Below are 16,319 nucleotides of genomic sequence, written 5' to 3' on the forward strand. Positions count from 1 at the left end.
GCCAAGTTTACTAAAAACATGCTGCCAAAAATTACCTATAAAAACCATGGATCTCTATTTGTCACAATGGATTCTGGCAAGCCATGAGATTATCATAATAGTTTCGTCCTTGGATTTCATCTCCTTGCTCTTTTTGTTTCAATTGGACTACCCTCCAAGTTTGTTTATGTTGATTGGGACTTGTGGTTTCTGAGACTTCCTTGTGATTACTTTGGGCAGCCTTCTTATTGTTTTTACGTACAAGTGTTGGGATTTAAGTGGACATTTTTGTTGTAAAGGTCTTGCTTTTGGTTCTCAAGGTTAGAGTATCCTTGTACCTTAGGTTTAAGCCTCTAACACGGATTTTGGCACTCATCTCTTTTGTGGGCTTTGGCTTGTAAGGACGTCTTCTTTGGGGATGAATGGTCCTTGGGTGTGTGAGCTCTTTGCACAAAGCAAGCAAGGGCGAAATAGGTTGACCAATAACAATTCAAGATATTTTCTTGTCATTGGAATTGGGGTGGGAGGAATGCCTATAAATGATTGATTATAGTTACAAGATATTGCCCATTTGGGCAAAGTTGGAGCCTCAGTATAACCATCCATCCTTGGATGGCGTCTCGATGATAAGGTGGGAACTATTGTGTAACTAGCTTAAGTTATTTAGCTCTTGATATGATCCACACATAGGGTGGCTTGTGTGCTAAACACATAGAAAGCCCCCCTTAGTTAGAGTAGTTCACATGTGCCACCTTATAGTGTCGCCATTTGTGACCCGTCTGTATGCAAAGTTCGGTGGATTGGATCTATGAGAACATTGTTGGCATGTGAACATAGCCGAGAAATGTTAAGGACTTCATTTAGGTCTTGAATCTTGATAGGTTTTTAATCTTAGCTATGTCCTAAGCTAGGTATTCCTAGGGGGGAGGAATACCACGTGGCTTTGTTATAGCCACGCAATCAATCAACCAATTATCTGTCTCTGCAAAGATACCCTAGGGCCGACGTTGCTGCCTTGCGTGGCAGGCGCACGGTTGTGAGCAGCCGGTGGGTCGCTGACCTCGTGGCAGCTCCTTCCTAGCACAGGAAGAAATCGTTATCCATGAAACGGGCCACGTGGCACAATCAGACAGGCACAAGAGGGTTGGAGGAGGCATCTGATTGGCTGCACACTGGACCTCGAAGCCCTTACAAACGCGTCCACATCACTTATCCCCTCCCCCAGTTCTTTACTTCAGCGCTGCTAAACATCCCTCTGCAGACACCTTTGGACCACGAATTGCTGATTTTCTTCCATATTTTACAACCCAATTCGCTTATTATCAAAACCCAATTGTTGATTTTAGCGTAGGCAGAAATGGGTCTTTTAGCATTAAATGCAGGATTATCGCCCACAAAACCCTGCTGGCTGAAGGCCCTAACCGGGTGCTTTAATCCCCAGTAATCCTAGCTTTTCTCGCCCACTAATGCCCAATTTTCCTACGGGCAGAGCTCCTTTTGACCGCGTAGTAATCTCTAGATTAGCGGCTAATTTTGTGCATCATGGGTCTCGAATGGTCCATGCCATGACCCTTCCCTGAATGGCCAAATTTGACCAGTTTCCTCTCCACAGCCGTGCCTTAATGCTCTAGCATCACATATTTGCACCCTTATGTCTCAGTCGCATAGTTTCTCCTTCGATCTACTACATTCTCCCTAGTCCCCAGCGGTCATATGTGCGACATGGATGCTCCCCTCTCTTTGTTTCAACATCTATTCATGGCTGTTGTTTTCACTATGCAGCACGTATGCCCCTGCCCCTGCCCATGCTCATCAGTCTGACATGGCAGCCGCAATAGCAGGGTCCGGCACCGCCCTCCAACTGAAGCGACATTCCTCCTCCTCCAGTGAGCTCAACTGTTCTAGTAGAGCAGTAATCTCCTCTGCAGAGTCACCCCGAACACGGCGAACTGAGCGGAGTTTGAGCTGGGACAAAGTACAGGAACCACCATGCCCTGCCAGCTCTGTGTCTTTGCTCAACACAAGCAGCTTCCTAGAGCTTCAATCGCACAAGTCCAATGAGTTTCACAACAGGAAGAAGGTCAACATGAAATGTAACAGGAGAAGAAGGCTTGTCACACAGACCAATGCCATCTCCAGTGATGGCTCCACTCATCGTGACATGGCAGCAGATGGTTGGTTCAATGTGCAGGACCCAAGAGCTAGGGAACCACCATGGAGGGGAAGGATATTTGAAGTCAATCAGGCATGGGATGTTCTTCGACAGGATTTGCAGTTTTGTGATTGGAAGGCTCGACATGATGTCCAAGCCATTAAGAGCTTACATGATAAGGTACTCTCAAATCTCTGCCATCACCATACAGGGTCTGATCACTTGCATTAGTTGGTCATGTACGGTTATTCATGTGACTTCTTAGTTATACCTTATGCATATTAATCTAGAATTTGCCATGCCTGAGGATGATGTGTTGGGTTCTGTGTATCCTTACCCCTTTTTAACTTGTAACCTTTCATAGAGCTAGCTAATCTACTGATAGATGAAAAGCCAATGGGTATCCATTAGCTTTTTATTTGCTATCGCGGCTTTCATTTTTGATGGTCCACTCCTTTGTTTTGGTGATGGTGAAGGAACAGTAGCCAAGCTAATATACTGTCATACATGTGCCCATATATGCTTACATACATGTGAACCCACATTGGATGTAGTGCTGAAGTGGTTGTGGTTGAGTCCTCTAGCACATGCCTAAAAACATACTTGTATACATGCATACACATGCGCCCATATTTGATGTAATGCCGATGTGATGGTGATAGATGCATACACATGCACCCATATTTGATGCAATGCCATGTGATTGTGATAGTACAATTTGGCACTATCTGATCCCGGGATGGTAACCTGAAGCTTCCTTAGCTGAGCTTTACTTTGTGTGTTGATTGAGAGTGTGTGCGTGTGTGTGTGTGTGTGTAATCTCTTTAGTGCTAGCCATCATTATGGCTGAGTCTGCCCTTCAGCCTCAGAAAAGTGGTAGAAACTCAGCTCAATGGTTTGCCCATGAAGGTTTGTCTACTATGGTGACTTGTCTTCATGCATTAACTTGCACCCATTCATGGGTGCTGATGCCATTAGCAGGGATGTCATAGCATGCAGTATCTGCTATGCATGATGGAGTTGATATTTTGAAGCATTGCAAGTAGACTCTCATGGAGTCAGGACGAGAGTTTGGTTTTGTTAATTATAGGAAATAACCTGAACTTTCCATTGGTTAGTTTAACTTTGAAGGAAAGCTAGTGATTGGGTAAATGTAACATGGTTTTGAAAGCAGACTATTTCATTGTCCTTGGCAAAAAGTGGTTAGGGTTTTGCTTTCTACCAAGCTTCATATGGCATTTTCTATTGTCATAGTTGCCCCTCTGGGGCTCTACTCACATGCTGCTCGCTGGGAGCAAAAGGAGATCACTATCCACAAATATATTTTTTTTCTTCTATGTGTACGCTTGAAGCTTAGACTCCTTGGGTCATCTGTCATGTCACTCACGTACTTCTCATGGATGGGTAATCTCCCTTTTCCAACTGGTGCATGAAGTCTCTTAGAGCCATCATCTGTATGCAGGTGTCTCTTGGACTCAATTCTGTAGAGGACTTCTAGTTATGTGATATAATGTTGAAAAGGACTTTGGTCCGGGTGTAGGGATCTTCATTGTACATGATCTTTAAGCTGATTCAAGAACATAAAGCAGGTGGTTGACGTGTTAAACCCCATGGCAAGGGATTGGAAGTCTGTGAAGTCTTTACGTGAGGAATTAGCAGACCTGCAATTGCATCTCTCAAAAGCTCATGAGCAGGTATGAGTCTCCATGCATGGTTGATAGCTTTTTATGCTTCAAAGGTCTTTTGTTCACCTCAAGGTTCTGTTGTTTAGGTACACAGGAATGTTGATGACTCTTGTTCATTTTGCCTAGGTCCACCTCTCCGAATCCAGAGTAGCACGTGCACTACAGAAGCTTTCTGAAATGGAGGTGCTGGTGAATGACATGCTTTTACAGGACCCTGATAAGGTTGCAGGCCTGGAAGGACAGTCCAGTTCTTATACTGTGGCTACTGAAACCATCGCCACACCTGCTGTTCAACATAAAAGAAGTCACGGACTGACTGTTGCAGGACCTGTGCAAGAATACTCACCAGCCCTCAAGAACTTTTGGTATCCAGTGGCATTTACCGGCGATATCAAGGAGGACACTATGGTATGCTCACATCTAGAATGTGGTCTATATTCTCATCTAGCTGGTCATAAGGAATTTGAAAGTAGGAGTGTGCATCATGCAGGTGCCATTTGAGTGCTTTGAAGAGCCTTGGGTACTGTTTCGCGGCCAGGATGGAAGAGTTGGTTGTGTGCAAAACTCTTGTGCACACAGGGCCTGCCCTCTTCATCTTGGAGAAGTCAAGGACGGTCGAATCCAGTGTCCTTACCATGGTAAGGTCCTGTCGGGATGACTGTGGAAGGTCACGCAACAAATACTTACAATGCATGGGCATGATTTTTATCCACTTGACTTATACAACTTCTGTATTGCAATGAATCTGCTATTCCAGGTTGGGAATATGCCACGAATGGGGTGTGTGAGAAAATGCCCTCCACTAAGCCAGTGAATGTGAGTATACAGGCACTACCCTGTATAGAACATGATGACATGGTGTGGATATGGCCTGGGGATAGTGTTCCAGATGCAAGCTTGCCAGTTCTAAATGCCCCAGCAGGCTACACTACTCATGCTCAGGTAGGCTTGGTCAGGGTCTCTGGCAGGGCCCCTCTCTACTGCATTCACAAAGTTGATAACAGCTAATTGCTTCATGGTCTGCATGTTTCTTCTGTGTTTCAGATCGTTATGGAGTTACCAGTGGAGCATGGTCTACTGATGGAGAACTTGTTAGATTTAGCGCATGCTCCTTTCACGCATACAAGTACTTTTGCGAAAGGATGGCCAGTCCCAAGGTATGTACGCCTTTCAACATCTCGTGTGGTGACCCCTTGATTGATATCTTGTTTTTGATGGCACATTGATTTAGTTCACAATTCTATGTCCCTTGTGAATCCAGTCTTGTCAAGTTCTGTACGCCTGTAACTGCTCTACAAGGCTACTGGGATCCATACCCCATTGACATGGAGTTCCAACCTCCATGCATGGTACGTTCTACGATCGGCATTTCGAAACCAGGGAAGCTGGAGGGTAATAGCACACAAGACTGTGCAAAGCATCTGCATCAGCTACATGTTTGTCTGCCTTCTTCTCGTGGGAAAACCCGGCTCCTTTACCGCCTGTCCCTGGACTTCTATCCAATCTTGAAGCATGTCCCTTACATCCAGTCTCTTTGGAAGCATTTAGCTAACAAGGTGAGATAGCATATTCATGGATTGTTTGTAGCAATGTATTGCAATGGGGTATATCTTAACAGCAATTGGTGTTACTATAGGTGCTTGATGAGGACTTGAGGCTAGTACTTGGGCAACAAGACAGAATGATCAGGGGGGCTAATGTGTGGAACTTGCCTGTTTCATATGACAAGTTGGGAGTACGGTACCGGAAATGGAGGTTGTCGGTGGAGAATCAAGACAGTTTTGTCCATTCTTCCAAGGGCAGATTACACCATGGTTAGTTTGTAGCTAGCATATTCATTCTCTTCACTTGGGTGGTCCTTCCTGAGTGTACAAAGCTTACCACATGGCATTGCCATATAGTTACCTTGTAGCCATTTGTCCATTCTTCCCTGAAAAAGCCAGGGCCCAGATTGTACCTTGGTTAGTTTGTTGCTAGCTTTTTCACTCTCTTCACTTGGGTGGTGCTTTCTGAGTGTACAAAGCTTGAGGGGGTCACATGTATAATCTTAAGAGGGGACTCCATCAGGCTGCCTTCTTCTTGATCCTCCCATTTGAAGTGTTGCCGAATTGTAGTTGTGCAGAGTTGAAACAACCATTCAGGATGCGATTTTTTCTCGATGCAATGGCACCCAAGATATCTATGAGTGTGGAGCTGTCTTCTTAATTAAGTGCATAGCTTGTATTTTTGGAATTTCTTTTGGCATGACCAGCTATTTTAAAATCTTGTGTTTATATTGTACATCTCCCTATTGCTTTCGTGAGGTGCATGAGTGAATCCCAACGGCCGTCTTTAACTCCTCATTTCATAACCACTCTCTCATCAACCCCCTATATACTCCCTAGATGTACATCATGTAAAGTTTACAACCCATGAACAAGATAAATGTACCATTTATATTTCCATGTACATCCAAGTGTATCCAATACATAACAAGATGAGCACTCATGTGTGGAGGGACATAGAATCATCTGAAGTGTTCCATGATTCATTTGAAGAGAGGGATCTTAAAGGTATAAATAAAGGAGATGCAAGGGGCACATGGCTAGAATAAGGGGCTTATAATATTGTAGGAGGTGCTAATGATGTTGTTTGAGTTGCCAATGAGGATGTCGTTTGAGTTGCCAATGATGCACTCAATGATGGAATAAAATTGAGATGATGCATATCATATCTAGATAAACCTGTAAGTTTATCTACTGCACCACAAAGTATTTGCTGTCTACATATTTTGCAATAATTGAAGCTCTATTTCCAAGGGTGATGACCTTACCATGTGAGTTAAATCCCTCCATTAGCCCTTAAATAGAGTGATTCTCATCTATTCATGTTCTTCTTCAAATCATGCTCACAATCAATGTGGTAGCTTGTGAGTCCCATAACTCATGTAGCTTGTGAGTCCCATAACTCATGAATATATACATTCTTGAAATATGATGAATATTATAGTTATGGCTACATACCTTCTCATAACCGTCTTCTTTATGATGGTATTATGGCATCTATAATTCCTAAAACAAAGTGCATCAAATATAGAACTCATGCTCTTTTGCAGCCTCTACTATCCCACCAAAGTGCTCTTTAATGTTGGTGGTTATAAAAGACATAACCACACAAGCAATGTCACGTGTATCCCGCACTTGGATGCCACGTAGACATTTCTGTACAGAAGGTGTAGGACCTGGGATGGTGAACTGGTCCCATGTGAGCCCAGTCCGGGACGAGTCAGCCGGGGATCCATCTTAGTCGTCCGAGGTTAGGTGTGCATTGTCCTGCACATGAGTCCAAGGTCAGGTGTGCACTGTTCTGCACATGAAACAGTGCCAGTCCGCGCTGTGAGTCTCCCTCTAGAATGATGTCAGTGGTTCTGTGTATCTGGTATGGTACCGGATGCCAGATCACTGAGTAGATTATGTTTAGGACAAGGGGCCAGCCCATAGGGCTACCCCGGATCTGAGTGTGGGCATGGGAATGGTGTGAAACCATCCCCATGTGGGCCAGTAAGGCTCAGGCTGGACCCACCAGCCATGGAAGGGCTGTAGTACAGACCTAAGGCCAGAAAAAGGCTATTTTCAGGAGGTTATAGCCTTCATAGGGCTGTAGGGCAAGTATGGGGCAGCCCATACAGGCTGCCCAGCCCATAGATTGTGGGCAAAGGCTATGCCCAGCCTTCTAGAAGCAAGCGCCGACCTCCCCAGCTTGCTAGGAAATTTATGCAGAATTTAGTAGGATTTATTTGAGCATTTAATGCTGAATTTACTCAGTCGTGGGACATGGACTGTTTTTCAGCTGGCCGACTGCTCCTGAGGAGGAGTATAAATAGAGGAAGCCACAATCCCATAATCTCATCTCAGTTTTTACCAAGTGCTCAAGCCAATCAAGGGCCAGTCAAGCCAAGGAGATTGCCAAGCAAAGGGGTGGACTTCTGAAGGTCAAGGGTAGGATTTTCCAGCCAAGAAAAGGTCAAGTTTCTGTATTTGTTTTCAGATTTACATCATTCTAATAAAGCAAATACACCATCCGTGGTGGGGGCCCTACAGAGGGTAATTGGGACCCAATACTGTGTCCTCTCCATCTCCCCCTTCTCTCTCTATTTTCTGCACATCTCCTTTCAGTTTGTGCGTTAATTTTCGTCGTGAAAAGAGTGCTGATTTTTGAGTTTTGAAGTACTGATCCTTCTCCGAAGCTTCCACATATTACAGTGGTATCAGAGCCTACTTCAAGGACAAAGATTCAGCAAAGAAAACCAGAAAATTTTTTCGCTCGTGTGGTTGGTTTTTAGACGCCGGTGGATACCCCTTTCGGAGTGACTCCTGTCTCTCGAAGGACGGTTGGTTTTTAGCCTCCGGAAGCCTCCGGAAGTCTCCCACACAGATAGTGGATGGTCAGATTGCGTTCCGGAAAGGAATTGCATTTTTCCGCTACGGCGAGCTTTGGCGACGAGAGAGAACCAGAACCATGGGATCAGAGTGCACCAGGCAGCCCAGCAAGGGCACCCAGCTTGAGTGTCACAGACATGTTCCAGCAAATGATGCGAGCAATCGCAGACCAGACAACCAAGTTGGATGAGCAGAAGGTGCGGATTTTGGCTCTGGAGGAGCGTTCTCGCTCTCCACCGTCGCGTTTTCCATCTCCTCCTCCCTCTCCTTCCGTATCCCAGATACCAGATCCTCGTCACAGGGACCCTCTCGCGGGGTCACAGCTGCAGCCAAGCTCCTTGCTTGAGATGCAGATGCGTGCATTGGAGATTCGACAACGAGAAGACGACGCCATGCGACGAGTGGAACAGGAGCGTTACCTCAGAGCTTTGGACGCCATATTGACACCGGCGGCGCCCTCGAATCATTTTCCCGAGAAAATGAATTTCAATAAGTATAATGGTAAACTCGAGCTTACTTTGCCGCAGTTAGGAAAACAGATACTGACAAAGTGATCTTAGCTAGTTGGTACTTGGAAGGTGAGGCCATTCCTTGGTGGACTCAGTGGGCTCATGCCCACACCAGAGCAGGTATGGCAGCTTATGTGTGGGACGAGTTCGTCCGCGACCTTAAGCAGCGGTTTCTACCGCCCCACTACCTTGAGCGACTCGAAGACGAGTTCAGGGGAGCGCGTCAGAACGCGCAACCAGTCCTTCAGTTTGCCAATAAAATTTCAACCTTGTGTCTGCAATTAGGCTTATCTGATACGGACAAGAAAGGGCAGTTTTTGTATGGCCTGGACACGCAAACCAAGACTTCCCAGCTGGCTTCTCCCAAGGCTAACGCCTCGGGGGGCAAAAGCCAGAACCAGACGGGGTCTTCCCCAGGACAGAGCCCGGGAGCCTCTGGCTCCAAGAACTCGAACAATGCGTCTAAGCTTACTCCAGACCAGAAAGCGGAGGCAGGCAAGACAGGTGGCAAGTTGAGTGCTGAGGAGCTTTCTCAGTACAAGAAGGAGGGTAGATGTTTTTTTTGTCACACAAAAGGCCATACTTCTCGGGATTGTCCGAAGAAGCCTCCAAAGGCCGCCGCCGCCTCCACAGCTTCCGTGGTGAGCACAGCTCCCACACAGACCCCAGCGGCTACCCCTAGTTCTTCAACCCCCGGTGCTTCAGTTGGAGCAATTATTAGCCGGGAGCTCGAAGATAAGCAGAAGGGCGCCCATGACCAGGAGTATGAGCGCAACGAATTGCTCAAGTCCTTTGGCTACATAGGTGGCCAGAGAGTCGTTGTCTTGTTTGACAGCGGCAACACGGAGGATGTGATCACGGAACAGGCCGCTAGGCGTGCCCGTTTCGAGCTGACTCCGGTGGACAAACAAGTTGAGGGTTTTAGCACAGGTATGACAACGAGCGTCAAGTATGAAGCTCTAGGTGCTAAGTTAGTGATTCAGGGCATAGAGTTTGTGCGTGACTTTATGGTTGCCCCTCTTGTAGGAGCAGACATAATTTTGGGTATCCAGTGGTTTCACAAGTTTCTTCCTGATGTCAAGTGGGACAAGCACACGTTCCAGATCAATCGGAATGTGTCAAACACCCCGGTGACCATTAAGTGTGAGCCAGGTATTCCAAACTTTCCGCTCATAAGCCACTTGCAGGCTAAGCGAGCAGTCAGGAAAGGCGCACAATGTGCCATGATTTACATCCAGACAGCCCAGATGGTGGCCAGTGCTTCCGAGAAGTACTCAGTTCTCCATGAAAAGTTCCAGAAGATTTTTCTTCGGGACAGTCTACCTCCCCAGCTCCCCCCGTCCAGACCGGAGGATCACAAGATTGACCTCCTCCCAGGCTCGGAACCCCCGAGCAAGTTTTCGTATCGCCTTTCTAAGGCAATGGAATCGGAGTTGGACCCCCAACTCCAAGAATTGTTGCAAGCTGGCTTCATCCGCCCCAGCGTGTCGCCATTTGCAGCACCGATCTTGTTTGTCAAGAAGAAAGATGGGTCTTCTCGGTTGTGTGTCGATTATCGTGCACTCAACAAGCTGACTATTAAGAGCAAATTCCCGATGCCTCGAATTGACTATATTCTCGAGAGGCTGAATGGAGCTAAGGTGTTCTCCAAACTGGATTTAAAGAGTGGGTACCACCAGGTACGGATTGTAGAGGGGGACATCCCCAAGACAGTCTTCCGTTCTGTCAGCCTTCCGTACAGAACGGGCCCACTATGAATTTGTGGTTATGCCATTTTGATTGACGAACGCCCCAGCTACATTTAACCGCATGATGATGCGTATTTTTCAGGAGTTGATTGGAGAGTGTGTGTTCATATTTCTGGACGACACTCATATTTTCAGCTACAGTTGAGCAGCATGACATTGATGTGGAGAAAGTCCTTAAGTTGCTGGAAAGCAACGAGCTCTATGTCAATGAAAAGAAGTCAGAATTTTATCTGTTCCAGGTACATTACTTGGGATATATAATTAGTGCTGAAGGCATTCGACTTGATCCAGCTAAAGTGGCCGAGATTGTTAACTGGGATGTACCTCAAACCGCTTATGATATTAGATCATTTGTGGGTATATGCCAAGCATATTCTACCCACATCGACAAGTTTTTTGATCTCTCGGCAGATCTCACGGATCTGCTAAAGGGAGTGAAAACAAGAAGGCAAAAGATTCGAATGACTCCACGAGCGTTGGAGGCATTCCAGAACCTCAAGGTGGCTTTGTCAGAAGCGCCTTGTTTAGCCCTTGCCTCGTGGGACGAACCATTTCAAGTGATCACCGATGCGAGTAACATCGCAATTGGAGGTGTATTGCAACAGAATGGTCATCCGGTAGCTTACATGTCTCGTAAGTTACTGCCCGCCGAAAAGAACTACTCAGTCTATGATCGTGAACTCCTAGCAGTTATACATGCCTTGAAACATTGGAAACATTTCCTGTATGGCCGTGACTTCGAGGTTCGCACTGACCATCAGGCATTGCGCTGGATTCAGACGATGCCAAGTGCACAGTGGAGTGATCGACAACACCGCTGGAGTCAGATATTCCAGCAGTTCGGTGGCATGATTGAGTACCTTCCAGGAAAGGCCAATCCAGTGGCCGATGCTTTGAGCAGGAAGGGACAAGTATCTGCGATTCAGACCACTAGACTTGACCTTGTTGGTACAGGACTAGAAGACATGAAGCACAGAAGACATGAAGCACACGTACGCGGATTCCGAGGAATTCAGTACACAGTGGGAATAGGCATTGGATGCCACAGGACCATGCCATTTTCTGATACGCGATGGTTGGCTTTTCTACAAAGGCCGACTATGTGTCATGAAATCATTCCGGGCAGCTCTTCTCTATGATGCCCATGACGCCATTACAGGTGGTCATAGGGGCATGAATTCGACTCTGGAGAAATTAGAACAGCAATGCTATTGGCCAAAGATGAGGCGTGATGTGTTTACATATATACAACGCTGTGACATTTGTCAAAAGGTGAAAGCTCCTCGTGGAAAGAAGATAGGGTTGTTACAGCCCTTGCCAATTCCTGAGGGTCCTTTCCAGGACATTTCGATGGACTTTGTCACAAATCTGCCTCCCAGTCCGAGTAAGCGTAATACGCAGTGTTTAACTATTGTTGATAGGTTCAGCAAATTTGTTATGCTTATTCCTTGCAGGGCCAATGTGACCGCCGAGGATGTTGCCCAGCTATTCATTCGGCATTGGTACCCGATTGGCGGGATTCCTAGGACCATAGTGTCAGACCGAGATGCCAAGTTTACCAGTCATTTTTGGAGGGCATTGTTTGATAATTTTGGTACTAAGTTGAATTTTTCCAGTGCATTCCACCCACAGACAGATGGCCAGACAGAGATATACAACCAGTTGGCCTTTGATGTGCTGAAGTGTTATGTCCACGATCAGCAAGGTAAGTGGGAATCGTTTTTGCCTTTCGTTCAAGCTGTTTTGAATGACTCTTTTTCTTCAGCTATTGGCAGGACTCCATATGAGGCAGCGTTTGGAAGGCCTTTCCAGTCGTTGTTAACCAGGACTTCGTCTACAGTACCGGAGGCGAACAGAGTGACGGAGTCTTACCAGGAGATCCTAGAGTCCGTTAAAGACAGATTGGCTAAAGCGCAAGAGGCCTACACTCGACAGGCCAATAAAGACCGAAGGGACATGAAGTTTATCTGGGGGGATACGGAAGGAGAGGGAGGAGGAGATGGAAAACGCGACGCTGGAGGGCGAGAACGCTCCTCCAGAGCCAAAATCCGCACCTTCTGCTCATCCAACTTGGTTGTCTGGTCTGCGGGCGATTGCTCGCATCATTTGCTGGAACATGTCTGTGACACTCAAGCTGGGTGCCCTTGCTGGGCTGCCTGGTGCACTCTGGTCCCATGGTTCTGGTTCTCTCTCGTCGCCATAGCTCGCCATAGCGGGAAAATGCAATTCCTTTCCGGAACGCAATCTAACCATCCACTATCTGTTTTGCACTCAATGACATTGCCCTCTGTGACTTCTGAAGTTCTGCTTGTATCATGTTCTTTGAAATTGATCTTCTGTGGCCTCCCAAAATACTTGTGGTCTCTTACATGTGTTGTACTTTGGTCAATGCGTGGCCTTATCATCAATATCAATTACCACCCTTGACGGTCTCTTGTGACGTGCACTTTCTTTGTCACACCAGTGAGAGGGGTAGGCGCTCTGTACATGGGTGTTCCTTTAATTGCCTGATTAACTGTTCAGACCACTTGGGCAGGCCTTGTAGAGCACCGTTCTTTTAGTTTCTCCAAGCTTGGGCCTCTCCCTATGTGCTTTCCTTGAGTGTAAGAGACTGCCTTTGTGCTTTGCAAAATTGCATTCGCCATATCGGTAGTACATGAATCGTAAAGAGAAGTCTTGCGTCTATATCCTTCCCCTGCCAGCCAACTTCCATGCTTGCTTTCTGCTAGGTTTGTTCTTGGGGTATTTGGAACATCATTACTTCTCTCTAATGTTGTCTCATTGACTGAACCCCAATGTGCTATGTGCACGTCCCACCAGCTTAACCAATAGTCCATTGCTGACAAATTCATGTCCATCACATGACCACTGTGCCACCATTGCATACTTTGTTGTGTGGGCAACCATGCTTTGCTCCCAATGAAATAGGCAAGACCTCTCTGTATCTGTCAAGCTATTTTTTCCACCATTGAACACATGTCAAACTGCATTCCTGTGCGCTTTTGCCGCACAGGTCGTAGCTGGGGACTTGCCGGACACCGTATGCGAGCCACAAATGGCTGCAAGCATGCAACCAGGAAGGCAAGCTCAAAACAAAATGCAAAAGGTGTGTCACTCACCGCTTAACTGCCGCCTTGAAGGATTCCCGCGTCGCAGCCGTGAAGGAGGAGCCGCCGTCGCCGCTCTACCGCCTCACCGCCACCGCCGTGCCGCTACACAGTGCGCTCGATCGCTCTCTCACTCTCTCTCTCTCTCTCTCTCACACACACACGCAGGAGAAGGAAACCAAAGAGATAAGGCAAGAGCACTCTTCTATTCACAACACATGAGAATGAGGATTTTAGGGTTACATTTGACTCATATAGGTGACTTGGCCGTTCACACTTGGGCGCCCATACATGGCCGGCCGACCCTAACCCTTATCCTACTGATATCCAAGGTGCGCCTCTCATCGGCGATCACCCAATCCCTTCATCCTTAACATATGGTGCCGACAAGCCCGGCCCATGACTCAGAATATTTAAATTAATGACGTAAAATATAGTACGTCGCCATGTCCGCCATGGGTTAACATGCCCCCCTTCCTGATGTAGATTCCGTCCTTGGAAGCTATGGTATGGTAAGCTCGAGAGGGTGTTGTGGTAGACCGTCTGCAAAACAGGGAAGTAGAGTGAAGGTATGCTGGAATTCAAAAGATATAAAGTGTATAAATTCAAGCATGTTAGACCACAATGGATGTTGCTATGAGAACTTAGTTTAAAGGTCACATGAATGAGCTAGTGTAGCAAATTAACAGGAGTTTAAAATTATTAAAAATAAATCAAGAGTTAGCAAGGTGTCAAAGGTTAATCAAGGTTTATAACTGGCCTAAGTCAAGGAAAATAACCAAGCTTAATAAATAAACAGATGACCACACTGTGTCTACTCTAAGAACAAGTTTATACCACGAGCCTAGGGACACAAGAAACATCAGAGTTACAGGAGCTTTATGCCTCTCTTTTTTTTTTTTTTTTTTGCACATGACAATTTTTACACACAATGGCGACCTTCCTAAGGCAAAACTAACATCGATCCTGGTACCATGTTTAACACAAGGCATTATCCAGGAATCTATTAGCTCACTTTAGGCAAGGCTACCCCCTACCAACCAAGGCATCGGTCTGGAGTAGAATACTCCTCGCCTACCAAGTATCAATAAGGCGATAGGCCAACATTAAAGCACATCATAGACTTGTATTGCCATTTATTGTAGGCTTTTTTTTTTTTAAAAGTTTCTTTTGATCTTCGCTCCTGAACTAAAATGTGTTCTTACATCCTTTCGACAAGGGGTAAAAGCTATGTCCTAGAGGTCAACACACACACAGCCAGGTGTTCAAACATTAAGATGGTTTGACCCTAGACCTAAGACAATCGTATTCCAAGGTTAACTAAAGACGTCATGCTGCCTAGGAATATTTCCAATAAAGTTAAGCTCATTAATGATTTACACTAGCATGCAAGCAACTTCAAAAACTAAGTAGTACATTGACAATTTCCATGTGGTCATGCCTTATAGTTTATGAAATTAATTGAACAGTAAAAACGGAAGAGAGTGGGTATGGAAGAATTACACCTGTAATTGGAGATTGATTTGATGAGACAGCTTGCAATTTGATGAAGATATATTTTGATGAACGTTGCGACAGTCTCAGGACTTGAAAGCGAACCCACCTCAAACTTTTTAACCTGTACAATCAACTAACAAGCACTATACCTCGAGAGGCACATCAGTGTGAAAATTTCAAGACTCGTTTAAAGAATCTAAACTAGAAAAAACTTGAAAACACTAACCTACCTACCAGTCACCACACTACTACTGAGGATACGGTAAGAGGATGTTGTAGAGTCCTGGCTCTAGCCCTAAGGCTAAGCCTCTATCCGCATCATCCAAATAAATAAAATCAACCTCAGTAGTGCCATGAGTTTCATCCGTCCATTCATCATTGTCAGATATTTCCTTTTCATTTTCCCATCCACATAGACTCATCAAGAATGTAACCATGCGAGGATAGTCATCTTGTGGAAAAGGAAAGCATTGGGCTATCGGGGATATGTCCTCTACGGAGTAGGGGTCAGTCATGGTTAATAGGCGAATTAGCCATTCTAATTCCTCAACATTTTCCTCTCTGGCTAATACATCTATATGATCCCATTCAGTTTCAATTACAGGATAGCACATGTGGAATATCTGAGAAAGGTACAGATGATACCTCTCACCAAAGGTAGGAGTGGATGAAGTGTATGATGATCGGGCATCTGCCATATCTGCAAACACAGATATAGCATCAGTAGGTTTATGACAGGTCAATCTAGTTCTTGATTGTATACGGATATTTCTCTTATTTTTGTGCTCTTGCTCTTTTTATTATTTTTTGTTTTTCTTTTCTTTGTTTTTTTTTAAAAAAAATGTATGAAGCTATATATATACATCCCCTTGAATTTGGCAATTACATGGTCAGGGGAGAAGGTTATAAGGAGGAAGCATTAGAATGTCGAGCGTGAGTACATGCTCCCTCTTTCCTTGGGTAGATCATATTATTTGCAATGATGTTGCAGCCTCTTGGAACCAATTTGTCCAGCGGGTCATAGGTTGTGATGTGGGCAGATAGCTTTTTATGACCCTTGTGGCCACATTCAATTGTAGAGATGGTAGTGTATGCTCCCATTGACGAATGGAGGAAATGGTTTCCGATGATACTATTACAAGGGGAGACGTAGACTCATCGGTTTTTTGTTGGGTGTTGGCAAGAGTAGGTGTAGAGCATGTAGAAACTTCTATATCAGCGTGT

General features: G+C 45.6%; 1 protein-coding gene across 1 annotated transcript; it reads left to right on the top strand.

Annotated features, from left to right (window-relative positions):
* The first annotated feature begins 1,197 nt into the window (after positions 1-1,197).
* On the top strand, positions 1,198-6,048 carry LOC147606453 (chlorophyllide a oxygenase, chloroplastic-like). The gene is made up of 8 exons (XM_086792087.1): positions 1,198-2,311; positions 3,721-3,825; positions 3,943-4,224; positions 4,307-4,454; positions 4,574-4,758; positions 4,861-4,973; positions 5,078-5,372; positions 5,453-6,048. Exons 1-8 carry the CDS (start codon positions 1,706-1,708, stop codon positions 5,633-5,635), a joined length of 1,917 nt encoding a protein of 638 aa, XP_086648213.1. The 5' UTR covers positions 1,198-1,705; the 3' UTR covers positions 5,636-6,048.
* The last annotated feature ends 10,271 nt before the right edge of the window (positions 6,049-16,319 follow it).

This window comes from Cibotium barometz, chromosome 57 (genome assembly GCF_041138505.1).
Source record: "Cibotium barometz isolate CiBa-2024 chromosome 57, ASM4113850v1, whole genome shotgun sequence".
In the NCBI taxonomy this organism is placed as follows: domain Eukaryota; kingdom Viridiplantae; phylum Streptophyta; class Polypodiopsida; order Cyatheales; family Cibotiaceae; genus Cibotium; species Cibotium barometz.